The 27,690-nt window shown below is 41.3% G+C and overlaps 1 protein-coding gene across 3 annotated transcripts in view; it reads left to right on the forward strand.

Moving 5' to 3' along the window:
- MSLN (mesothelin) overlaps positions 1-27,690 on the forward strand; it is a gene marked incomplete at its 5' end in the record, with an annotated part of 53,646 nt that overhangs the window by 14,296 nt on the left and 11,660 nt on the right. For 2 of the 3 annotated variants that reach the window (XM_083373067.1, XM_083373066.1), the window contains 8 exons: positions 698-788; positions 2,039-2,150; positions 3,348-3,541; positions 13,519-13,665; positions 15,084-15,214; positions 17,995-18,128; positions 25,005-25,099; positions 27,467-27,641. In XM_083373067.1, coding sequence (XP_083229193.1) covers positions 698-788; positions 2,039-2,150; positions 3,348-3,541; positions 13,519-13,665; positions 15,084-15,214; positions 17,995-18,128; positions 25,005-25,099; positions 27,467-27,641 — 1,079 coding nt within the window. The remainder of the gene's footprint in view (positions 1-697; positions 789-2,038; positions 2,151-3,347; positions 3,542-13,518; positions 13,666-15,083; positions 15,215-17,994; positions 18,129-25,004; positions 25,100-27,466; positions 27,642-27,690) is intronic. The other variant, XM_083373068.1, reaches the window with a different exon arrangement.

A 27,690-nucleotide genomic window follows, 5' to 3' on the forward strand; every position in this document is an offset into this window, starting at 1 on the left:
ATGAGTACAAATCACCTGGACTAGATGGTTTGACAAAGTAGACCACAACTTATTTCTAGGTAAAAAAGAAAAATGTGGGATAGACAGTACCATCACCGGATGGATTCATAATTGGCTGACTAGCTGCACTCTGTAGTCTTTAATGGAGCTACAGCTACATAGAGGGAAGTATGCAGGTTCTCTCTTGGGCCCAGTAATCTTCAACAACTTCAGAAATGATCTGAAATGATTAGAAATGATGAGGAGATAGAAAGGGATTCGTTAAATTTGCAGATGACACCAAGCTGGGAAAAATCGTTAACACTTTTGAAAGATAGGCACAAGATTCAGAAGGATTTTGACAGACTTGGATTCTGTCTAACAACTTGCAGTTTGGCAATGAGTATTCTATGCCTGATCGCCTCCTACCTAGGACTGAGAGAAAGTGACTGTCCAAGATCACCCAGCTGGCTTTGGGCAGTACTAGAACTCCCATACTCCAGTTTTTAGCTTGACGCTTTTACTACTACAATACATCAAACTGGCTGTTTTTGTTTTGGTATTGCACAAATTCAGCTTGCTTAGTTAGAATATGGTTCAATGTCCTTGGCAAGCCCTATCTGGGTGCATAATTTTGTTAGATGTGTTTGGGGAATACTACCAAATGAACCTGCTATTTCATTCAGAAGTGGCTTGCTGATGTTACTTTTCTCCTTAGGCCCCCTTCTACATGGTCATCTTCTGTTCTGAATCAACTGAGTCAACTGATCCTAATCCTGGATCCCAGTATTCTGGAAAGTATTCCTAAGGTACAATAGAAAAAAACCAAACAGGAGAATTATTGATTTTCCACCAGAACAAAGTAAGTCAAAAAACCAAAATGAGCTTAGAGGCAGAATCAGTATGTTTCAGGTACCCACAACTGAGCCACAGCTCTGATCAGCTTTTGGAATATGATTCATTTACAATTGCACCATTTTTAATAATAATCTGTGAAGGTCAACTTCAAGGGAAGGTCTTTTTTTGCAGGATGGCAAATGGTAAACCAGCAATCTCAGAATTAATAGCATAAAAATTAGAATTAAAATTAACAGAGAATAAATTATAAAGGGGGTTGAAGTTGCAGGAAGTTTGGGGTAGAGTGACTATGTCATATTAGAATTCAGTGTAATGCAAACACAAGCAAGAGAACATAATCAAACTAGTGTCTTAGGTTTTAAAAGAGCAGATTTCAACAAACTTAGAGAGAATTTGGGAAGGATTCCATGGGTGACAATCTTAAAGGAAAAAAACAACTGAAGAAGCTTAAGAAACTCTGAAAATTATGATAATAAAACCTCAGTTCAGCATAATATCACTCGAAAAGAAAAACAAGAAATCCAAGAAGAAACAAGCACAGTTGCACAAAGAACTCTCTCTCATTTGTCTGAAATGGTATAGGTTCACCTGCTTGAGCTGGAGGTTGGACTAAATAACCTCTAATGTCCCTTCCAATTTTAAGAAAGATTTCTCCAAATTTCCATCAGTAATTGCTGTAAGATGTCAAGTCTCCTGTAGTTTTTTTCCCCACCTGTGATTTCTCCTGGTTGCCTTGAACATAAAAAATAATAACAAAGTAAAACATAGACTTCATATTAATGATAAACTTTCAAAGCATTTCATCCAGTAGGACAGTTAAGCTAGAAATCTCTAGATCATGGTCTAAAGAAAGGAAAATGTTCTTGACATCATATTGTTTTGTATCCATTTATAATCTTATATTAAGTGAAGCAAAATCTTCAGACTCACAAATTGTGATCTCCTTCGATTTTGATGCATTTGATGCAGCCAGTCCTCTATTTTAGGGCATAGAAATACCAGTTACTGAAACGCAGGTACCTTGGCTGATGGAAAACAAAATACATCAGTTCCTTTATTCCAGGAGTTCAGTTTCAAACATTACCCAAAGCGCACCTGACAATGGGAACAAAACCCGGCCTCTATTTACCATAATTAGTATGGGATTTCTCAAACCTTGCACTTTCCCTCACCTGGTGTTCGTCTTTCTTTCTTTCTGCAGAATGTTTTAATGCCGTGGTTACAAAACTCCATTCTCCATTCTGATCTGTCACAAAATCATCTGCTCCGTATTAGAGAAAGACTTAAATCCTCCAGGCCAAAGCGTGACATTGGTATGTAAAATGTGGACTTGCTTCCTGAAAGGGTGTCAGAGCTGGTTCTCATACAGCAACAGCAGATTGTAGGCAGGAGGCAGACTTAAGATTGCATCAGGGTGGAGTGGGGCAGATGAGATGAAAAAACAAGATCGTGGCCATAGCTGTGTGCATGAAACACAGCCCTGTTTCTGTGAGGTGTGGTGCTTCAGTCATGAGATCCTGACCATCACCTTGACATTTTTAACTTTCCTGCGGATCTCCTGTAATGCACTCATTTTCATATTGTGAGAAAATACTATTTTATTTGTTTGTTTTGAATGGTGCGGTGGCCTAGAGATGGAGCTCTCGCCTCACAATCAGTAGGTTGTGAGTTCAATCCTAGGTAGTGGCAGATATTTCTGCCACAAAGAGAAAATATCTGCTGCAAAACTCTGCAGGCATCAGGAAGGGCATCCAGCCAGTAAATGCTCCACCCCAGTGCAAGGGATTATAGGTGTTAAAATAGAAAAAAAAGTATTTGTTTTCTTGTTTGGTTATTTGTATCTTACCAGTAAATGCTCAGCTCCATCCAGTTGCCCTGACCCTACTCCAAATTAAGGTCCTAAAAAGAGAGTTTTTTATTTGTATCCCACCTTTATTATTTTTACAAATAACTCAAGGTGGCAAACATATCCAGCATAGCTTCCTCCTCCTCTTTTTCCCCACAACAACAAGCCTGTGAGGTGGGCTGAAGGAGAGGGACTGACCCAAGATGGCTGAGGCAGAACCTGAACTCACTATCTCTGGCTTTCTAGCCTGATGCCTTAAATACTAGATTATGGTTCCATGGACGGATTGCACACACCTGCCCTCCATCTGAAATCCAGAATAGCATACTGTAATATGTTTGGTGAGAGAAATGGTATATGGGGTAACTTTCAAAATTAAATAAGGCTGCCAGCTTGATTTTTTTAAAGCATACCTCAATCCAGATTCAGAATTAATGGACTTCTCAGCTCACCCTATTAGCACTCTCTTCTAAACTCAATTTTTGAGAAGATTTCTAATTTGGATTTTCTTTTCCACTGATTCTTTCTTAATAAATATAAATGATCAATAGAAACATTTGCCAAGATATTTAGAAAAACATGTAGGTTTCCCTACTTTTATTCACACAATTTGGATAGATCTGAAAATTCTGCAACCTTGATTAACTCATGCCTTTTCTCTTAGCAAAGTGCCCAGAGGACAAAGTCATCACAGAGAAAATTCTAAATGATGACATGATTGAAGAGCTTGTATATTATATGCCTGTGGAGCTAAAATTGTGCTTGACTAAGGAACACCTAGTGAACAATATTAGTGCATTCTCAGACTACCCTTTCACAGATGAACAGCTGATAGCAGTCAAGGAAAAACTGGATGAGGTAATTTATTTATTTATTTATTAAATTTGTATACCGCCCTTCTCCCGAAGGACTCAGGGCGGTGAACAGGGCAATACATATCAAAAACAAAATACAAAAATTAAAAACGATTAAACAAAATGCCCACGAATAAGTTAAAACACATTAAAAGTAGGTTAAAACACATTAATAAAACCCAACCCCATCCCATCAGGCCAGGCCAGCTTGTTCGAAAAGGTAGGTTTTGAGATCGCGCCGGAAGGAGCGGAGGTCAGGCGCCATCTGGAGCTCGACCGGAAGATGGTTCCATAAATCCGGCGCGCCCACAGAGAACGCCCTCCCCCTGGGGGCCACCAGTCGGCATTTTTTGACCGGTGGCACCCTGAGGAGGCCCTCTCTGTGGGAGTGTACTGGGCGGAGGGAAGTTGATGCCGGCCGCAGGTGCTCCCCAAGGTATTCCGGACCCATGCCATGTAGGGCTTTGTAGGTCATTACCAACAGCTTGAATCTCACCCGGAAGACAACTGGAAGCCAATGCAGCTTACGGAGCAGAGGTGTAACATGGGAGTGTCGGGAAACTCCCAACACAACTCTCGCGGCTGCATTCTGTACCAGCTGGAGCCTCCGAGTGGTCTTCAAGGGTAGCCCCATGTAAAGAGCGTTGCAGTAGTCCAGACGAGAGGTCACGAGCGCGTGAGTGACCGTACATAAGGCATCCCGGTCTAGATAGGGCCGCAACTGGCGCACCAGGCGAACCTGGGCGAAGGCCCCCCTAGTCACAGCTACTATGTGATCTTCTAAAGAGAGCTGTGAGTCTAGGAGGACTCCCAAGTTGCGAGCCCCATCTACGGGGGGTAATAACTCACCCCACATAGAAAGAGATGGAATATTCTGAATATCCCGAGATGCTGATACGCACAGCCACTCAGTCTTGTCGGGGTTGAGTCAAAGCCTGTTCCTCCCCATCCAGACCCGAACCGCCTCCAGGCAACGGGACATCACGTCGAGGGCATCACTGGGGTGGTTTGGGGTCGAAATGAAAAGCTGGGTATCATCAGCATATTGATGATACCCAACTCCAAAACCACGAATGATCTCACCCAGTGGTTTCATGTAGATGTTGAACAGGAGAGGCGAGAGGACCGACCCCTGAGGGACTCCACAAGCGAGAGGCCTCGCGGTCGACCTCTGCCCCCCTGCCAACACCGACTGCGAACATCCCAGGAGATAGGAGGAGAACCACTGAAGAACCGTGCCTCCCACTCCCAATCCCCTGAGACGCCGCAGCAAGATACCATGGTCGATGGTATCAAAAGCCGCTGAAAGGTCTAATAGGACTAGGACAGAGGAATATCCCCTGTCTCGAGCCCTCCAGAGATCATTCACCAGAGCGACCAATGCCGTCTCTGTGCTGTACCCAGGCCTGAAGCCCGATTGGTTCGGGTCTAGATAATCCGCTTCATCCAGAACCAGAGGGAGCTGATGCGCCACCACACTCTAAACAACCTTCGCAAGAAAGCGAAGGTTGGAAACCGGACGAAAGTTATTTAACACAGCTGGGTCCAAGGCAGGCTTCTTGAGGAGAGGTCTCACCACCGCCTCCTTCAAGGCCGGATTCGGATCGGCTGGACCTCCAACCGCTCTCCAGGCCCCGTCTCCGACGCTTCATCTCCTGGAGCACCGCGGAAAACCATGGAGCCCACTGGGATCTGCACCGGGTCAGGGGCCGCAAGGGTACAACTTGGTCAAGTGCCTCCATGGCCGTCCTTTCCCAGGCTTCCACTAAGGCATCTGCTGAGCTGTGAGCAGAGGAGGCAGGTGGGGGCCCCAGCGCTGCCTGGAACCTCTCAGGGTCCATTAAGCGCCTGGGGCGGAACCATCTAGTTGGCTCAACACACCCACGGTGGGGAGTGGCAAAACGGAAGACCAGCCGCAGGAGATGATGATTGGTCCATGACAGGGGCATAACAATTGGGGAGCCCCCACTAAGATCATCTAACCACCGTCCAGATAGAAAAACCAAATCCAGGGTGTGACCTCCCACATGAGTCGGTCCATGAATTACTTGCGTCAGGTCCATGGCCGTCATGGAAGCCATGAACCTCCGAGCTAACTTGGATGATCCTCCCAGGGATGGTAGATTGAAGTCACCCAAAAACATGTCAAAATTTTTTTAGCACTTTTAACTATTTATTCTTCATTATTTATTGTTAAGATTTAAAAAGTTGCCCAACTTAGACAATGTCTCAAAGGAAAAATTATAGAAGTAAAAAACATCCATATGTAAATACAAAATATAAATATAAAATGGTGACCAAGCAACATGGCCAAACAACTAAAATGGTGCAAATAGTCCCTCATGACAGATTTTATTTTCCTGGGCTCCAAGATCACCGCAGATGGGGACTGCAGCCAAGAAATTAAAAGATGCTTGCTCCTGGGGAAGAAAGCCATGGCAAATCTAGACAGCACACTAAAAAGCAGAGACATCACCCTGCCAACAAAAGTGTGTATAGTCAAGGCTATGGTCTTCCCATTTGCAATGTATGGCTGTGAAAGTTGGACCATAGGAAAGGCTGAGCACCAAAGAATTGAAGCCTTTGAACTATGGTGTTGGAGAAGACTCCTGCGAGTCCGTTGGACTGCAAGGCGATCAAACCGGTCAGTCCTAGAGGAGATCAACCCTGACTGCTTTTTAGAAGGCCAGATCCTGAAGTTGAAACTCAAATACTTTGGCCACCTTATGAGAAGGAGGGACTCACTGGAGAAGAGCCTAATGCTGGGAAAGATTGAGGGCAAGAGAAGAATGGGACGACAGAGAATGAGGTGTCTGGATGGAGTCACTGAAGCAGTAGGCGTGAGCTTAAATGGACTCCAGAAGATGGTAGAGGACAGGAAGGCCTGGAGGAATGTTGTCCATGGGGTTGCGATGAGTTGGACACAACTTCGCAACTAACAACAACAACAAAGCCCCTCATGAAGCCAGATCTCCAAGGTTTTCCTAAAACAAGGAGAATTTGGACCTGCCATATATCGGGGGGGAGGGTCTGATTGTCCTGGAGACCAGGGTGATCAAAGAAAAGGTCCCATAAGATGACAAGATTTAAAAGAAGGAAACTGGAGGATTTTAAAAGTGATACTGGTAACCAGCATTATTTGTGTTGCCACATTCTGAACCAATAGAAGCTTCCAAATAGTTTTCATGGGCTGCTCACATAGTGCAATTGGGAGGTGACTAAGGTATGGGTAACTATGAGTAAGGTCTCACCATCCAGAAATGGATACAACTTGCACTCTTCAAGCAAGAGATATGACTCCAGGAGAACCTTCAGATTGCACACTGTGTTAATAGAATAGTGCCACCTCATCCAGAAACAAAATGGAAACTCTGAAGCTCCTGAATCAGGACCCCCCAGAATCCATAGCCACTCAGCCTTGGCAGAGTTGAGCCATTATCTGTCTTCCCCATCCAGACCTTCATAGTCCTCAAACACTGGGAAAGAATCTCAACAGCTTCCCTTGGATGGCTGGAGACGGAGATCTATAACTGAATATCATCTGCATATTGATTTTACCTCACCCCAAACTGACAGATGACTTCCCCCAGTGGCTTTAAGCAAATATTAAAAAGGTGAGGGGGGGAGAAGAGTCCTGAGAATCCCACAGAGCAGGGCCTAGGACTCAACCACTCCTTTCCCATCATCGCCATTTACAACCAGATTCAGGGGAAGGAGGAGACACAACACAAAACACTGCACTCCTCTTCCAATCCTCTTAGCTAATTCTTTTTTTTTTTATTGAAAAGTTTTACAATACATTTTATCTTTAACAATCCCTCCCCCCTCCCCCCACCCAACCCTTCCTAACCCTCCCTAACCCTCCCCCCCCTTCCCCCCTCCCCCCTCCCCAACTTCCCAGAGCTAAATACAAGGTATAAAAGTAGAAACAATCATAAACAACCATATATTAACAACAATAAACTATTAAATCTATCGCACTCTAGCTCATATGAAATGACTACAAGCAATACTAATGTCACATAAAAAAAACTTATACAAATGCTAGAAACTTTTTGGTCCCATATTTGTTCTGGATATAATCAATCCACTTTTTCCACTCCATAGTATAACGTTGTTGCGAATGGTCTTTCAAATAAGCCGAAATCTTTGCCATTTCCGCCAGGTCAGAAACTTTTAGAGTCCATTCTTCTATAGTCGGCAGTTCCTCCTTCTTCCAATATTGACCTACTAAAAGTCTTGCTGCCGTAATTAAGTTCAGCATCAACTTGGTGTCCACAACAGTAGTATCTGTAATTATGCCCAATAAGAACAGTTGCGGACAAAACTTTATCCTTTGCTTAAATATCTTCTGCATATTCCACCAAATTTTAATCCAAAAAGCCTTAACCTTTTTACAGGTCCACCATATATGAAAATACGTTGCGTCTTCGCCACCACATCTCCAACATTTAGGTTGATAGTTCGGATACATACTTGCAAGCTTTTTAGGATCTAAATGCCACCTATAAAACATTTTGTAAAAGTTCTCTCTTAAGTTTTGAGCTTGTGTAAATTTCACGTTCCTCACCCAAATCTTTTCCCAAGTGTCCATTGTAATAACTTCTTGAATATTCTGAGCCCACTTTATCATACAATCTTTAACAAGTTCTGTTTCTGAGTCAATTTCTATCAATGCAAGATATATCCGTTTGATATGTGCTGGACCCTGATTTCTAATTTGCTTTACCAAATTTTCATCAATCATTGAGAAACCAACTTTCTGGTCTTCTTTCCACCTGGCCCGTAGTTGACCATATTGAAACCAAGTTTGAACAATCTTCTCATCTCGTAAAAAATTATACGGCTTCAAACATCATACGTTCCTCTCCAAACTTAAGATCTCCTTGTATGTAGTCACATCATGTTTGAAGCCAACATTTATGTTTTCTATTGCATGTTTCGGAATTGCCCATAAAGGTATCTTGTAGTTTAGCTTATGTCTATACTTTTTCCAAACTCTCAACAATGCCTGTCTTAAGATATGCACTTTAAACACATTATCTACCTTCTTATCATACAATAAATATGCATGCCAGCCAAATAAAAAGTCGTGGCCCTCCAGATTTAATAATCTCCCTTGTGTTAAATTAATCCAATCACTTATCTCTGACAACGCAGCAGCTTCATAATATAATTTAAAATTGGGCATTTTAAGACCACCTCTTTCACGCGTATCCTGCATAATCTTAAATTTAACTCGTGGCCTTTTCCCTGCCCATACAAATTTATTGATACCCTTTTGACATTCCTCCAAATTTGAGTCTTTTTTAAGAATAGGTATCATTTGAAATAAAAATAGAAATTTAGGTAAAACATTCATTTTCACTGCTGCAATTCTTCCCAATAGAGACAGCTGCATTTTTTCCCAGCTCTCCAATTCTTTTTGAATTTTTCCCCATAACTTTTCATAATTATGTTTATATAACTTTGCATTTGAGGGTGACAGATACACTCTCAAATATTTAACCCTTTTAACAATCTCAAATCCAGTTAACCCTTCTAGAAGGGCTTTTTGCGATACTGTCATATTTTTGGCTAATATTTTAGTTTTTTGTATATTGACCTTAAATCCAGAAACCTTCCCATATTGCATTATTATCTCCATCAGGTCCACAACAAAATTTTTTGGCTGGGTCACCGTAACAACCAGATCGTCTGCAAACGCCCTCAGTCTATAATCCTGATCTCTAATTTGAATTCCCTTAATTTTTTCCGAGTTTCATATTTTAATCAATAATATCTCCAATGTTAAAATAAATAATAAAGGTGACAATGGACACCCTTGTCTTGTGCCCTTTTCAATATTACATACTTTAGTCAAACTATTATTTACTATTATTCGGGCTGTTTGTTTTTGATATAATGCCCTAATTGGTTGTAAGAATTTATCCCCAAAATTCATTTTATCTAAAACTTTCATCAAAAATTGCCAATCCAATTGATCAAAGGCTTTTTTGGCGTCTAAAAAGATCAGCGCTGCTGGGATCTGGTTGTTCCTTTCCAAAAATTCCAACAAGTCTACTATATGCCTCACATTATTTTTCATTTGTCTACCACTGATAAACCCAGTTTGGTCCCCATGAATTATCTGTTGCAGAACCCTCATCAATCTGTTAGCTAAAACCTTAGCAAATATCTTGTAGTCCGTATTCAAAAGTGATATTGGTCTATAATTTCTTACCTGAGTGACGTCCTGATCTTCCTTCGGAATCAAAGAAATAAAGGCAGTTCTCCAAGACGGAGGCACCCTTCCTCCCCTTTGAATTGTCTGAAACAGTTCCCTTAGTGGCTTTATCATCTCCAATTGTAGGTTTTTGTAGTACCCCGCAGTCAGTCCATCCGTGCCTGGTGCTTTATCCATCTTCAATTGTTTAATTGCTAAAAGGATTTCTTCTTCTGTTATCAGTTGATTAATCTCTTCATTTTGTTCTTGTGTAAGAACCGGGATGTTAGCATTCCTCAAATATACATCAATATCTGCTTCATTAATCTTATCTTTAGCATATAGTTTGGAATAAAAGTCCAAAAAGGCTTCCTTGATAAGATCCTGTTGATACACAACCTTACTCTTATGTTCTATTTTATCTATGTTAGAAGCCCTTTGCTTCTTCCTTAACCTGTAAGCTAACCATCTGCCTGGTTTATTGGCATTGCAAAAAGTATTGTGCCTAGCAAACCGTAAATTAGTTGCCACCTGGTCAGCCATCAACTTATCAAATTGTCCTCTTAACAGATTAATAACCTCTTTGATCTTCACATCAGATGGATTCCGAATTAGGGCCTTTTCTTTTTCTCTAATTTCATTCTCCAATTCCTTCTTCCTAAATTCCAAGTTAACGTCTGTATTTATTATTCATATATATTAACACCCCTCTCATATAAGCTTTACTAGCATCCCAGACCATGTCCATAGAAGTGCCCTTATTCATGTTAGTTTCAAAAAAGTCCTTCATCTGTTTTTTACATTCTTCCACATTACTCTGATTTCTAAACAAGTTCTCATTTAAGCGCCAAGAGCGCCTATCTCTATTATCCTTGTCAATCTCTAACCAAACTGGACTATGATCAGACATAGTTCTTGGACAAATCTTTATCTTTTTAATCCTGGGAAAAAAATCATTAGTCAATAATATAAAATCAATCCTGGAAAAAGATTGATGTCTATCAGAAAAAAAAAGTATAATCCTTTTCTTGCAAATGTATTTCTCTCCAAATGTCTCGCAACTCCAAATCATCCTTCATTTAAAAAAAAAGATTTAGGCAATCTAGCGTGGCTCGGAATATGACTAAAAGAGCCACCCTTGTCCAGTTGTACGTCCAAAACTCCATTCCAATCTCCCATAAAAATAAAAGATTTGTAATCCAACTGAGTAATCTTACTGTGTAATAAACTATAAAAGTCAGCTTGTTGTTGATTAGGAGCGTACAGTCCAACCAAAAGCGTTTTTTTGCCTTCTAACAGCAAATCTATTATAACAAATCTTCCTTGTTTATCTGCTTCTATTAGCTCCGCTGTCACAGTATTCTTGACATAGATAACCACTCCATTTTTCTTATTCATTGCTGAAGCACTAAATTGTGTACCCAATCTAGAGTTCAATAGGTACTTTTGGTCCATAACCCTAATATGTGTTTCTTGCAAGCAAATAACATCAGTCTTAAATTGTTTTAAGTATTGAAAAACTTTCTTTCTATTCTGTGGTGAGTTTAAGCCATTGACATTCCAAGTTAGAAACTTAGTCGCCATCCTTAGCGGCCTGAAGCTTCTGGAGCACGTCTGTCAAGATTCCCTTAACTTCCTTAGGCCGCGCCCCTCCCACAGCTTCGCTATAGGTACGCTTTGGCGGTTCCATAACTTTCTGCTGATCTTGCTCTTGCTCTTGTCTCGCTTGTCTCAAGGCAGCACGCGTCATCCTCTGCTCTCTGGCATCTTCCGATGAAGCTGTAATTTGATCCCCTCCAGTAACTTTCTCATCTGTCTGTGTTCCTTCAGCATCTTGAGGCTTTCCCTCACCATTTTTCTTTGCAGATTCCAAAGGTGGTAAAGAGGTTGCTTTTAAAACATTGCTATAAAAATCACGTGCCTGGATCACTGTGACCAAATGGTGTCTTATGCCTTCATGCATCACCACCATGCCCACTGGTATCTCCCATCTAAACTTGATGTCACGTTTCTTAAGTTCCTGTGCCAGAAAAGCAAAATCTTTCCTTCTCCTTAAAATTCTTGGAGGAATCTCTTTTAAGACCAAAACTTCTTGCTCAGCAACCACAAGCTTAGTATCATAAGAAACTTGGATAACTTCATTCCTGATTGCTCTCTTCGTGAAATAAACCACCACATCTCTAGGTAGCTTCCTCTGTCTTGCAATCCATGAATTCACACAAAATATTTTGTCTATATTTCCCTCAATTTCAGCTGCTGGCTGTCCCAGTACCACTTCCAAAGCCTCAGACTATCTGCTTTAAATCTTCTTTAGGATTCTCTTTTAAACCTCTGATTCTGATAGCAAACTCCATCTGGTGGTACTGGACCAGAGTCAAATCACCGTCCATTTTATCCATCACATTTTCATTCTCTAACAGTTTTGCTTCTAATCTGGAATTCTTCTGGCTAAGATCTTCCATTTTTTCATCCAAGCATTGAATACATGAAGCCACACCTTGAAGTGCAGGCAAAATGTCTGCCCTCATTGCTGTAAACTTCTCCTCCAGCTTTCCCATCTTTTCATCTATAATATCTGCTATTTGTTGTGCGTGCTTTTCCAAAGCATCCTGTAAATCTTTAACCGTCAGTGCCGGAGCAGGTGCAGGAGGCAATAAAGCTTGCAGCGAGGACTGTTGCACCGGGGAAGCCCCCGCACTCCGGAGAACTTTAGAAGTTTTAAACGCCATCTTCCCCCACTTTCACTTGCTACACACTTTCACTTTTAAAGTCCATAAAATCCATCGAACTAGAGAACAAAAATCCACTTCACCTTGACCTCCTGTATCGCTCTGCCTGCCTCTTCACACTCCAAAGTCCTTCCTTCTGGCAGGGGTGGTTGCTAACGCTTAGTTCTGCTCCCAAAAGCACGGAGCAGAAACGCTGCGCAGCCCGGAGCAAACCCAGGCTTCGGGGGGGCTCGATCCTTCAGCCACCCGAACTAAAAGCTCAGGCGGCCCCGGAGAGCTCAACCCCTACCTGGGGCCTCACCCCCATCTCTTCTCCCGAGGAGGGGGCTTCCGAACCGCTGAAACAGCTGATCGGCGCTGTTTTCAGCACTTCTACAAAGCCGCGGAGCGGACAGCCTGGACATGGCTGTCTTCAGCGTCGCGTCGCCACCGGAAGTCCCTCTTAGCTAATTCTGAAAGCTACCTTGATCAATAGTACTGAAGGCCAGCAAGAGATCAAGGACAGCTAGGATTGACACACCACTCCCATACCTAACTGGCCATCAAAGTTTCTTCACACTGTACCCAGGTCTTAATCCTGGCTGGATTAATAATAATCCTCCAGGAGGCCAATAACCTCCTGAACAACCTTTCCTAAAATTGTCCAGATCAGCTGGATCAAAGGATGGCCTCGTGAGGAAGGGATAAGCTGCTCTCTCTCTCAGAGGCAGCCATGCCTTTCATTCTTGTAACACCTTATGATTGCCAGGAGACCTGTGGTGTTTAGCAGGTTAGAAAAATGTCAATAGCAGTCACAAGTCTGACTGAAATTCCAACCTTTTTATATGCATCACAGAACATTCTAAAAGGAGTAGGGCTTCCACTAAGCACTCATAGTTACCAACTTCTTTTATGTCCATCCCATGAATGTCCAGATGACTACTAGAAATTCTTCTACAGAAACCTCTTCACGAGGCCATACCAGAACCAGCTCCTGGACAAATGCATGCATCAAAGAGGTGATACCAAGTTAATATACATTTTTACACAGTTATTTGCTCCTTGCAGATATTCCCTGAGGGATATCCTCCTGCTGTAATCAGTAACCTTGGACTCCTTGAAAAACTAATAGATAAAAACAACATCAAGCAATGGACTATCAATTCATCAAGCACAGTTCAAGCTTTATTGGATTTTGTTTCCAGTGATGAGCTGGTAATTATGAAGATAATATGGCGTTTTTAATATAAAAATCATGCATTATGCACCCAGTCTATCCTGGGGTTTTATTTTCTTTGCTTCTAAACCTAGTACTTATAAACAAACCAACAGTTTCTTGAAAGAGAAGCAGATTTCTGGCCATGTTTCTCTCCTCATTAACACACATTGTGAGTGTGCTATATTCTTGTCATTTAACTTTAGATCTAGAATTTTCTAGACAACTAGCCTTCTTTTATCATGCTGAGTTCCAGAAGCACTAGCTAAGAATTCTGGGCATTGTAATTCATAGAACTGTAGGGTGGAAGGGGTCACAAGGATCATCTAGTCCAATGCTCTCCGAGGTACAGAAAAGCCAATTAAATCGGCATTGAGAGATGGATGTCCAAGGTGTTCTTAAAAACATCCAGAGCTGTTATATACTATATAGAGAGACAAAGTTCCAGAACTAAGATCTGTTCAGTAGTGGAATAGTCCACCTGCAGAGGTGGTAGATTTTCCAGCTCTGGATATTTAAATGAAAAATATGTAACCAGCCTAATAGTATGAGTAGTTTAAGAATAGAAGCAATTATGAGGAGAGGGAGAGAGCTCCCTTTGCTGGATGTGATCAGAAAGAGGCTGGGTAGCTCTCCACTGGGGATGCTTTAACTCAAATTCTTGTGGAGGGTTGCACTTGTCACTTGTCTCTACAATGTCATAGCCATTGTTTTCCTCATGTCACAATTATGGCTTCAGAAAGGCCACTTGCAGTCTATCCCAAGACCATCATTTTGGGTGCCTCTTCAGGTTCTCTTGCTCAAGGATGGTAGAGACACTCCTGGAAGTGCTACAGTGCCCATTAAATTAAATTAAATCATCATTTAGAAATAGGTCATTGAGCATTTACAAAACCAATGGAAAAAGCACAATGGTGTCTTTTATCATGTACCAAATGTTCTTGAACTGCTGTCTGAAAATGATACCAACAACCAGTAGCCCTGCAGTATTTTTAAAGATAGCTTTGGAACTCAGAATTCTATGTTTGTTTGGTGGACACTGGGCCAGGTTTACACATTGGATTCCATAATGGGATCTATTTGGTTTTAGAGTGGTATTATGCCTGAAGTGGGCCATAAGTAGCATTGAAACTGTAGTTCATGGCCATCCCACAGGGACTTATTCAACAAACTGTGGTTAAATCTTGCAACAACATTTGCATTTGCTATTTCAACTTACATATACAGTTGAAAGAGAGCAATCCTTCCAGATGTATGAGGCCAACTTGCCACTCTTCAGTAATTGCCACCATTCCAGTGCATTCCAAAATTCTAGAAGTGGCTGTTTTAGCACATTTGGAAGGCATATGTTTGGGAAGGTTAATGCAACATAAGATTTCAGTTGGCTTCCTTTTGACTCTGGAATTATTTGTTTTAGAGGATTGCAGTTCTTCAGCGTTACATTGAATTGAGAAAGGAAATTGACAGCGGTTTTCTGAATGTGCTTGGGCAATACATCTGTCTCCTGAATGAGGACCAGCTCAGCAAGATAACTGAAAAGAGCATTGAGTGAGTGAATTCTTTCAACATCTACGTATCTAGTTCTACCAATTTATTTCTTTGTATCCCACCCTTATTAGTTTTACAACTAACCTGAGGGAGCAAATAGATCCAACATACTGTCCTCCTAATTTCCCCACAATAACCCTGTGAGGTGACTAGTCCAAAGTCACCTGACTGGCTTTCATGGTTAAGGAGAGACTTGAATTCACAGTCCCTTGCTTTCTAGCCTGGTGCCTTAAGTACTAGATTAGACCAAACTGGCTCCATCATTTGGACACCTACAAGAAAAGAGAACTATTCTGGTTTTTGTAATATAATCACGGAATCCAATGTTTCATATTGTATTGCTTACTTTTTCATTAGCAAACCCACAAAGAGCCTTTTAAGGTAGGCCAGTATTATGGTTTAAAATGGCAACCAGGAGTGGGTATTAGTTAGAAGGGGCTCAAGGTTTGCTTGATTTTATTCTATTTGGGGTGTTATTCTGTTTGTTATTGTTTAAATGGGTTTTGATGTAGCCCTAGTATGTCTCATTGGACACAGTTTAGGAGCTGTGGTGGTGCAGTGGTTAGAATGTGGTATTGCAGGCTAACTCTGCCCACTGCCAAGATCCTGACCGACTCAAGGTTGACTAAGTCTTCCATCCTTCCAAAGTTGGTGAAATGAGGACCCAGATTGTTGGGGGCAACAGGCTGACTCTGTAAACCGCTCAGAGAGTGATGTAAACACTGTGGAGCGATATATCAAAATCAAAATAAGCAAGAAAATGATCAGAGAACACCTATCCAATCTTGACAAATACAAATCACCAGGTCCCGACAGATTACACCCCAGAGTTCTGAAAGAGCTGGCAGATGTTATCTCAGAACCATTGCACCACATCTTTCACAACTCCTGGAGCACCTGGGAAGTACCCGAGGATTAGATAAGGGCTGATGTGGTCCCCATCTTCAAGAAAGGGAGGAAAAACGGACCCAGGATACTACAGACCTATCATTTAACATCAATACCTGGGAAGATCCTAGAAAAGATAATCAAAAAACAGATCTGTGAACAACTAGAAGCAAACAAACTAGCAGCCAGCAGGGGTTTTTTATAAACGGATGATGCCAGACCAATCTGATCTCATTCTTCGATAAAGTAACTAAACTAGTAGACCAGCAAAATGCAATGGGCATAGTATACCTAGATTTTAGTAAGGCATTTGACAAAATAGACCACAACCTACTGCTTGGTAAGCTAGAAAAAGATGGAATAGACAACATCACCACCAAATGGATCTGTAGCTGGCTGACAAACCATACTCAAAGAGTAGTCCTCAATGGTACTACATCCACATGGAGAGAAGTAAGCAGCGGGGTACCACAAGTTTCTGTCTTAGGCCATTACTCCTCAATATCTTCATAGATGACTTAGATGAGGGAATTGAAGTGGAACTCATCAAATTCATAGATGACACCAAACTGTCAGGAGTAACCGACATCCCGGAAGAAAACTCAGGATTCAAAAAGATCTTGACACTCGAGCAATGGGCCCTATCCAACAAAATGAGTTTCAATGTGGAGAAAAGCAAAATCTTACACTTAGGCAGGAAAAACCAAAGCAACAAATACAGATTGGCGAGACCTAGCTTGGAGGCAGTAACTATGAGAGGAACCTTGGAGACCTGGTGGATGATCACTTAACTATGAGCCAGCAGTGTGCAGCAGCAACCAAAAAAGCTAATACAATCCTGGGTTGTATAAACAGAGGCATAGGATCAAGATCACATGAAGTATTATTACTGCTTTATAAGGACCACACCTCGAATACTGCAGCCAATTTTGGTCATCATATCACAAAAAAGATGTTGAGAGTCTGGAAAAAATTCAGAGAAGAGCAACTAAGATGATCAAAGGCCTGGAGACCAAAATGTACAAAGAATGGCTGCAGGACTTGGGTTTGGCCAGTCTAAAGAAAAGAAGAAATAGGGAAGGCATGATAGCAGTGTTCCAGTATCTGACGGGCTGTCACAAAGAATCGGGGGTCACGTTGTTCACCAGAGCACCAGAGGGCAGGACAAGAAACAATGGCTGGAAGCTGATCAAAGAGAGAAGCAACCTTGAATTAAGGAGAAACTTCCTGACAGTGACAACAATCAACCAGTGGAACCGCTTGCCTCCATAAATCGTGGGCACTCCATCACTGGAGGTTTTTAAGAAGAGGCTGGACAGTCACTTGTCTGAGACAGTATAGGTCCTCCTACTTGAGCAGGGGGCTGGACTAGAAGACCGCCAAGGTCCCTTCCAGCTCTATTCTATTCTATTCTATTCTATTCTATTCTATTCTATTCTATTCTATTCTATTCTATTCTATTCTATTCTATTCTATTCTATTCTATTCTATTCTATTCTATTCTATTCCATTCCATTCCATTCCATTCCATTCCATTCCATTCCATTCCATTCCATTCCATTCTATTCTATTCTATTCTATTCTATTCTATTCTATTCTATTCTATTCTATTCTATTCTATTCTATTCTATTCTATTCTATTCTATTCTACATAAGTCGAAGTGCTATTGTAATTGCTGTACCTGATTGATGAGACCAGAGCTAAATGGATGAGGAAGAGCCCATCCCAAGCTGAATATCTGATGTTGCTTGTTTCAGCTAGTTCTTCAGTTCAATAGCTTAGGTTGCTACTAAAAGCACTAAAATCTTATGGGGAAGTGAAATTGAGGAAAGAAGGAAGTATTGTGAGAGCTGGATCCCTTCCTTTTTCTTACCTTGTCTTTTCTTGGCAGGACGGCCACTCTCCTTGACCCATCTAATTGCTCATCAGCCACCAAGGACCATCTGTATGCCAAAGCCAAGCGGGCTTTTTCTCATCATCACTACAAATACAGTGAATATTATAAACGGATCAAGCCATTCCTGGGTAAGCAGAAATATTGATTGAGGAAATACCAGTTGAGGTTTACAGTTTGTTGAAAAACAATTTGATATCAAGTCTTGAATCGCCTTTATTTTGCCATCTATAGAAACAATGTGATTCTCAAAATGGGGAGGGAGTGTTTACAAAAACATTTGAACAAATGGATGGATGGATGAATGAATCTAATCACAAAGCTTTCCAATAAGGCCATATTTAGCTCAGTATGACTCATACAATAGGCTAAGCTAGGCTAAAAGTGTGTGAAGTAGTTAGTGGTTCAAAGCATTTTCTGAGAAACAGCCATCGCCCTTATAAGTTGGGTGAACTGAGTTATTAGGTTAAGCCATGACTTGGGTTTTTTATTTGAGTATTGCATGCTCCTGAACACAGCCACTGAGGTTTAGAGTTGTGCATGTTGTATGAATTACATCTAATTGAAGTATTAATTATTTGTTAAATTTTTATTTATTTGTTACATTTATTGGCTACCTATCTTGTTGTGGGGCTAGGCAGCTTACAACAATAAAAAGCAAGAAATAAAAAGAGTGTGAACAATAAAATATGATATGAAAAAGATAACAATAAGAAATACAACTATATGATTACAAAAAAAAGATGGATGGATGGGTAGAAACCAGAGAATGGGGGGGGCTAGATGTGGGGTGGGGCTTAGGTGATCTTTTGCATGGCCAGGCAGAGGAGTTTGTTCAGCACCTAATGGACAAAGTCACTCGGATCCATTCCCAGTTGGATCCCATGTGATGAGATGGTCCATTTGAGATGCCCAGGGAGAGGTCTTACCCTGTTATCTGGGAATCAGTTGGCCCTGATAAGAGGACAGGGCCCTTGATGCCATCAGCACCACCACATGTCAGTTAGTGGATAATGAAAGCCTCCATGATGGTGACTGGCAAAGTGGGTCCAGGCAGTAATTAATATGTCACTAGAGGAGGGGACATTTCCAGATGCTTTTAAGGAAGCCTGGTTTGCTCCTCCTTAATTGACCATCACTGGATCCCATCTGCCTGGACAATTTTTGTCAGTTTCCAAACTTCCGTTCTTAGGGAAAGTTGTGGAAAAGTTGGTAGCCTGGCTGCTGCAGAAGTCCCTGGATGAAACGGATTATCTGGACCACTTTCCATCAGTATTTAGGCCCAGTTATGGAACAGAAATGCAATTGCAGTTGTTGATGATGGATGACATCATCAACAACTGAAGGAGCTGGCAGATGTTATCTCAGAACCACTGCACCATATCTTTAAAAAATCCTGGAGCACCAGGGAATTATCTGAGGTTTGGAAAAGAGCTAATGTGGTTACCATCTTAAAAAAAAAGGGGGGGAAACACACCCAGGAAACTACAGGCCAATCAGTCTGATATTAATACCTGGAAAGTTCCTGGAAAAGATTTTTTTAAAAAAGATCTGTGAACATATAAAAACAAAGTCATAACTAGTAGCCAGCACGGGTTTGTTAAAAACAGATCATGCCAAACCAATCTTATTTCATTCTTTGACAAAGTGACTAGATTAGTAGACCAGTAAAATGTGTGGACATAGTATACTTAGACTTCAGCAAGAATACAACCTACTTTTTGGTAAGCTAGAAAAAGGTGGGATAGACAGCATTACCACCACAAGGATTTGTAACTGGCTGACAAACTATACTCGACATGTATTCCTTAATGGTATATATCTATACGGAGGGAGGTAAGCAAGGTTCTGTCTTAGGCCCAGTACTCTTCAATATCTTCATAAATGACTTAAATGAGGGAATAGAAGGGGAACTCATCAAATTTGCAAATGACACTAAGCTGTCAGGAATAGCCAATACCCTAGAAGACTACATCAGGATCCAAAAAGATCTTGACAAACTGGAACAACGGGCCCTATTTAACAAAAAGAATGTTAATGTGGAGAAAAGTAAAATTTTACATTTAGGCAGGAAAAATCAAAGGTATAAGTACAGATTAGGCAAGACCTGGCTCAAAAACAGTAACTGTGAGAGGGACCTTGGAGTCCTAGTGGACGATCAGTTAAATATGAGCCAGCAGTGTGCAACAGCAGCAAAAAAAAGCCCCAATACAATTCTTGGTTGTATAAAATAGAATAGAACCATAGAATCAAAATCATGTGAAGTATTGGTATCATTTTATAAAGCCTCAGTAAGACCACACCTAGAATACTCCATCCAGTTTTGGTCACCACACTACAAAAAAGATATTGAGACTTTGGAAAAAGTGCAAAGAGCAACTAAGATGCTTAAAGGCCTGGAGACTAAAACATATGAAGACTGATTGCAGGATTTGGGTTTGGCTAGCCTAGAGAAAGGAAGGACTAGGGGACATGATAGCAATATTCCAGTTTTTGAGAGGCTGCTACAAAGTGGAGGGTGTCAAATTATTTTCCAAAGCACCAGAAGGCATGACAAGAAACAATGGATGGAAACTAATCAAGGAGAGAAGCAACCTGGAATTAAAAAGAAATTTCCTAACAGTAAGGACAATTAACCAGTGGAACAGCTTGTCTTCAGAAGTTATGAGTGTCATGGTTCCGACAGATGAAACTCTTTAAAAGAACTTCGAGGCATAGTTTACCTTAAAGAATCTTTTATTTGAGAAACAGAGCATCGGCACTACATAGTTAAAGCCAAAAACTGAATTCCCCCTCCCCCCCAGCACAAAGTAGCAAAGCACAATTCCCTCCTCCAATTAACAGTCATAAATCACATTCCCCAATTAGATTCAAGCACAGGCTTTCTCCCCAGCTCTCCAGCCCGCCAAATATTTATCAGCTCTGAGTGCAATAACCTTGATTCCCACTGCTGAGTTATTGTTGTTATGACTAACTGGACTCTCATCCACATCCCCCCTCCCAGCATCATCAAACTCTGAAAGCGAAAGAGAAAAGATGGCTACATTTCCATCTGTTGTCAAAGCAAGAACATCCGATGTTAGCAGTGTTGACATCAGGTGCTTCATCACTGCAGGCTTTTAAGAAGAGGTTGGACAGCCACTTGTCTGAAACTGTATAGGGTCTCCTCTTTCAGTAGGGAGTTGGACTAGAAGACCTCCAAGATCCCTTCCAGCTCTATTCTGATTGATTGATCTCTAGTGAGAGCAAGATGAGAGTAATGCAACAATCCTCACACTCCTTGACCTATCAGCAGCTTTCAGTGACCATGGTATTCTTTTGGGTCAGCTGGCTTAATGTCAGACCTGCCCTGACTTGGTCCCTTGGCCAAGAAAGACCTGTAAGGACCCACCTCAATTTGTTCTCCCAAAAAAGCACAACTCTTGAAACTTGCATTGTCTCAAAAGGAACTTTTATTGAGAATTAATGACAGCAGGAGAGTAAGGCAGGATCTAAAGTTTTCCCACGTGAAACATTACATTAAAAGTGCCCTTTCAAAACCCCTCCCCAATGTCAAACCAGTTGGTTCGATTTAGCCAATTCGCAGGTGTGAAGTTGTTATGGGAAACAGGCGATAAAGCACCATTCTTAAGACTGTCAGTTCTTCCACGGTTCCATCCCATCCGATTGGAGATAAGACAGATGGCTGTAGGCACATTTTCCCCTCCTTTCATACCCCAAGAAAGTACTTCAAAGAGTATAGAACAAAGCAAAGGAAATACATTGTACGCTCCCCAAATCTCCCCCTCCCTTTAACACAAGCCTCCCCCCTCTCAGCAAAATGGCAGGACCCAAAATGAAATGAAATGCACACAGAAAGAAATACATTGAGGGTCTGACAAGGCCCTTGACTCCATTTGTAGTGAAAGGTGTACTTTTACTAAAAGTCAAGTGCATTACTGTACATATAGCAAAGCCAGAACTGAAGCCTGTGCGCCAAAATTTCCTGGTTAACTTTCTCTATCTGGTTAATAACAACAACAAACAACAACAACAACAATAATAATAAATGGAAAGGACCTTGGAGGTCATCTAGTCCAACCCCCTGCTCGGGCAGGAATCCCTATACCATTTCAGACAAGTTCCTCTCCTTCCCTGGTCCCCTATTGTCCAATTACAGGTGAGCCATTGCATTCCATTCCCAGGCTCTGACCTTGATATGATATCTCCGGAAGGCACAATGAGTCGATAGCCTTCCCCCTTCTCATCCCACTCCTTCTCCCCTAGTTCACGGCAGACTGACAGCTGGTCAATGTGAAGCTCAAGCGTATGATGGCAGCTCTGACAAACATGTTTGCACAAGAGAAGTGTACATTTGCAAATCTGATAGTAGTTTTGACATGTTGTTGTTGTTAGTTGCGAAGTCGTGTCCGACCCATCGCGACCCTATGGACAACGTTCCTCCAGGCCTTCCTGTCCTCTACCATCTTCTGGAGTCCATTTAGGCTCACGCCTACTGCTTCAGTGACTCCATCCAGCCACCTCCTTCTCCATCGTCCCCTTCTTCTCTTGCCCTCCACCTTTCCCAGCATGAGGCTCTTCTCCAGTGAGTCCTTCCTTCTCATTAGGTGGCCAAAGGATTTGAGTTTCAGTAGTTTTGACATAACTACTGTCAATGTTATGGTCCAAACAAATCTGTCAATTTCAATGTCTATTGCAGTATGTAATGTCAGTTCTGTGTTTCTATGTATTATATATATTTCTCTTAATACAATATGTAAACTGAAGAGAAACATGCATTTTTTGCCTAATGTATACATTTTGAATAGAAAAAAAAATTCCAAGATGTGCTTATATATTAATTTTATGAGTGCATGCATTTGATAGAGACTTTTCTTCAGTATCCTGAGGTAAAGGGAAAAACAATGCTAAATTTGGAATGCAAACATGAATTGTGTTGCAACAATTCTATTCCCACCACCATCATTTCACACGGTTTGGAATTAATTTAATTGAGTTTGTTTATTTGGTTGGAAAAGATAAAGTACTGTAGGTCTAATTTCCATATAGAATGTAAATCAGACTAATTTCTCCATTTTTAATCTATATTATTATATTTTATAACAAATAACAAAATAAAATTCAATGGTGAAAAAAGTAAGGTTCTACATTTAGGTAAGAAAAATCAAATGCACAGGTATAGTATAGTGGTACCTTGCTCAATAGTAGTAACTGTGAGAGGGATCTTGGAGTCCTAGTGGACAATCACTTAAATATGAGCCAGCAGTGTGCTGCAGCTGCCAAAAAAGCCAACACAGTGCTAGGCTGCATTAACAGAGGGATACAATCAAGATCAAGTGAAGTACTAATACCACTTTACAATGCCTTGGTAAGGCCACACTTGGAATACTGCATCGTTTTGATCACCACGATATAAAAAAGATGTTGAGACTCTAGAAAGAGTACAGAAAAGAGCAACAAAGGGGGACCGGAGGCTAAAACATATAAGGAATGGTTGCTAGAATTCGGTATGTGAAATTTAATGAATTTAACTTAACATTAAGAAAACCAAGATCATGGTATTTGGCCCTCTCAATTCCTGGCAAGTAGATGGGGAAAAAATGGAGGAAGTGACAGATTTTATTTTCCTGGGCTCCAAGATCACTGCAGATGGGGACTGTAGCCAAGAAATTAAAAGACACTTGCTCCTCATGAGGAAAGCCATGACAAATATAGACAGCACACTAAAAAGCACAGACGTCACCCTGTCAACAAAAGTATGTATAGTCAAGGCTATGGTCTTCCCAGTTGCAATGTATGGCAGTGAAAGTTGGACCATAAGAAAGGCCGAGTGCCAAAGAATTGAGGCCTTTGAGCTATGGTGCTGGAGAAGACTCCTGCGAGTCCCTTGGACTGCAAGGCGATCAAACCGGTCAGTCCTAGAGGAGATCAACCCTGACTGCTCTTTAGAAGGCCAGATCCTGAAGTTGAAACTCAAATACTTTGGCCACCTAATGAGAAGGAAGGACTCACTGGAGAAGAACCTAATGCTGGGAAAGATTGAGGGCAAGAGAAGAAGGGGACGACAGAGAATAAGGTGGCTGTATGGAGTCACTGAAGCAGTAGGCGTGAGCTTAAATGGACTCCAGCAGATGGTAGAGGACAGGAAGGCCTGGAGGAACATTGTCCATACGGTCGCGATGGGTCAGACATGACTTCGCAGCTAACAACAACAATTTAATGAAGAGAAGGACAAAGGGTGACATGCTAGCAGTCTTCCAATATCTCAGGGATTGCCACAAAGAAGAGGGAGTCAAGCTATTCTCCAAAGCACCTGAAGACAGGACAAGAAGCAACGGATGGAAACTAATCAAGGAGAGAAGCAACCTAGAACTAAGGAGAAACTTCCTGACAGTTAGAACAATTAACCAGTGGAACAACCTGCCTCCAGAAGCTGTGAATGCTCCAACACTGGAAGTTTTTAAGAAGAGACTGGACAGCCATTTGTCTGAAATGGTATAGGGTTTCCTGCCTGAACAGGGGGTTGGACTAGATGACCTCCAAGGTCCCTTCCAACATTGTCATCGTTATTATTATTACTATTATTATTATTAAAGTTATGTTTTCCTCTTGTCCCATCATTCCTTTCATCTTTTTCCTTATGGAAAAACATCTGTTAAGGTGGCAAAGATCAAAATATTGCAAAATCTGTTTGGATGGGTAGTTTTAAGGGCTGTTGTCTCTCTATTCCCAGTACTATCATTTCATGTGGATTGGAAATAATTTACATTTTATGACCAACACTACTTAAAGGAGTGTTTCTGTCATATGAGGTACCCTGCAACTAGGCCAAAATTACAGCTGTAAAACCCTGGAGGCTCACCATGTGTATTGGTTTGAAATAATTTAGAAAATGTGCAGCTATTAATAAAACGTGTTGAAACTATTTCAGGAAAAAAATTCCCATTGCTCTTTCATTTGAGAAGACCAGTAAAGAATATCAGCTAAATTTTCCTCCTTGCTTGCAGGAGGTGCCCCAGGTGAAGATCTCAGGGCACTTAGCAAAAATGATGTCAACATGGACATTAAAACTTTTTTGGGCCTGAAAAGCAGCTCTGTAAAGGTGAGTGGACTTTAAAGTAAAAGTGGGCTGCAGTCAGTTTTCCCCAGCCATTCTGGCAGGGTAATTAGGGGAGCTTCTCCAAGAATCCTGAAGACAAACGAATTGGATGGAGGGGAAATGATGAAAGTTAAAAGAATGTATGGGGGGGGCAGGTCAATGCCACATTTCTCAGGCTTTGAAGTTTTGTTTAGATTTCAAAGCTTCCATATTGAATATTTTGAATTTTAAAATATTTCAGTTTTTAATATTTTAGTATTGTAAATATCACCTTGTTAGCTCTAGTCAACCAAGTCAATATTCTAATCAATGTTTACATACAGGACTACATACAGTCCTCAAACTATGACCAAAATTGAGCCCAGAATTTCTGTTGTTAAGTGAGACATTTGTTAAGTGAACTTTGCCCCATTTTAGAACATTTCTTGCCACTGTTGTTAAGTGAATCACTGCAGTTGTTAAATTAGTGACATGATTGTTAAATGAATCTGACTTCCCCACTGACTTTGCTTGTCAGAAGGTTGCAGATGGGGATCATATGATCCTGGGGACGCTGCAGCCATCATAAATATGAAATAGTTGCTAAGCATTTGAATTTTGATCACATAACCATGAGAATGCCGTCATGGTCATGTGAAAAATGGTTATAAGTCACTTTTTTCAGTGCTGTTGTAACTTTGAATGGTCACTAAATGAACTGCTGTAAATCGAGGATTACCTGTAACACTTTTTTTAGCAAGGTGAAGTGTATAGAATACACTATCACCCTTAGTTGCACACATCACAGACTAATGGTAAGGATGTAGTCCATCCGTTATGGCAAATTTTGGTCAGTTTGCCACAAATTCAACCATAGTATATTTCTCTCCCAACCATATTCACACTATTCTATCTACATCTCTCGTATTCTAAGATATTCACCTCTATTCTAATCAATCAGCTGGTTCAAATAGAGCAGAAAGATATCTAATCTGGCCCCATTAAGAAAGGACACTTTTAGCAAACCACGGAACTCTGGTAATAATATGAATTATTCTCTGAGCTGAGCTGTTTCAAAAATCTCACTTCAAGGACAGTATGCCCATAAAATCCAGAGAAATGTGAGTCTGATGGCATGTGTATCCTGTGAGGTATTCTTAATGATAGGTAGACACACCACAGCACAGATGAAAACTTTACATAATACTTTATTGAAACATGCAGGCTGTTGCCCTGACTGGGTAGCGCTAATTCCAGTCTCCAAGCCCTTCCAGGTGGGCAGAAATCTTGGGGACTCAGTCCTTACAGTTGCCAAGTAGCTGTTAAAGTTCATAATGTAGCATATACTCCATGCTTCCCTCTAAAGGATCTTGTATTTATTGGGATTATGAGCTGCTCTTAAGGAATTTTGCCACTGACCCCTCAAGCTGTTCTCCCAACCTGAGCGCCAGCAAGGGATAGGCCAAGATGGGCTGCTTAGCCTGACTTATAGCTTAGCAGTTGAGTGCCAACCCATTTGGTTGCCTCTTAATGTGCACTTGCCCAGAGGTCTCTACCTCATCTCATCTTCACCTGCTCACTCCACACACTTTAGTTGCTTTTCCTTTTCTAGGCTGAGGTTATGGGTGTGGAACATATGCTGCCATGTCTGCCTATGGATGTTGGCTGAAAAGGCAAAGATAGGACTCAACTAGCTAGCTGGGTGCAGCCAAATAATGACCTGGGAAAGTGGCATGGATGCCTCTAGGGAGTCTGCTATGTGCCTCTGAGTTTCATCTTGCCTTTAGATGAAAGAGTGGGATGTGCTACTTTCAAGTGGGTAGATGGAGAAACAAAACTGCTTTGATTCAGCTGTGGACCATGAGAGCATGAAGCCTTGTCAAGGACACCAGAACAGGTGTAGGTTTGAAGCAGACAGTTCCGATAACAATGTGAACTTGTTAATATGGATTATGTAAGACACTGAAGGTTTGGCTGGGAAAACTATTGTTTAAGTATATGAATTGGTGTTGGAAGCTCAGAGTTAGTTTTTCTTTTAACATAGACAAGCTGTGTATTCAATAAACAGTAGGTTTTTTGGCAACAAAACGAACCTGGAGTTTTATTTGGATTCTCGAGCTGGATGTTGACAGCTGGTTGGTTCCTCTCCCTTAGCAGGCTGGGGGAATTCAGCATTTCTCCTCTCAGGCTTACAACCATTTTGGGGTGAAATGCAATGACTTCAATTGTGGGAAATGCAGAAGTGTTTCTGACCACCTGCATTGACTTCAATCTAGGGCAATGTTAACTTCACTTCTCCTCTAAAGCAAGTCTTATCTACAGGGTGGAGATTTTGGGAAAGCAGCAAAATGAATATTTCTCCTAACTCGTTTTGTTTTATTTATTCCATAGGAATTAACCCCTGAAAATGTGAAAGGCCTGCTGGGTACAAACCTAAACAGCTTGAGAGATAATCAGAATATCCCACTGGTACAAGAGTGGATCCAGAAGCAGAAGCAATCTGATCTGGATAGCCTTGGTCTGGGACTCCGAGGTGGCCTTCCCGAAGGGTTTATTATTCTTAAAAGTAAGACCACGCATGCCTCTGCTTGAGATGAATAGCATAGGAGGCAGAT

The sequence above is a fragment of the Vipera ursinii genome (genome assembly GCF_947247035.1).
Source record: "Vipera ursinii genome assembly, chromosome: 13".
Taxonomy (NCBI): domain Eukaryota; kingdom Metazoa; phylum Chordata; class Lepidosauria; order Squamata; family Viperidae; genus Vipera; species Vipera ursinii.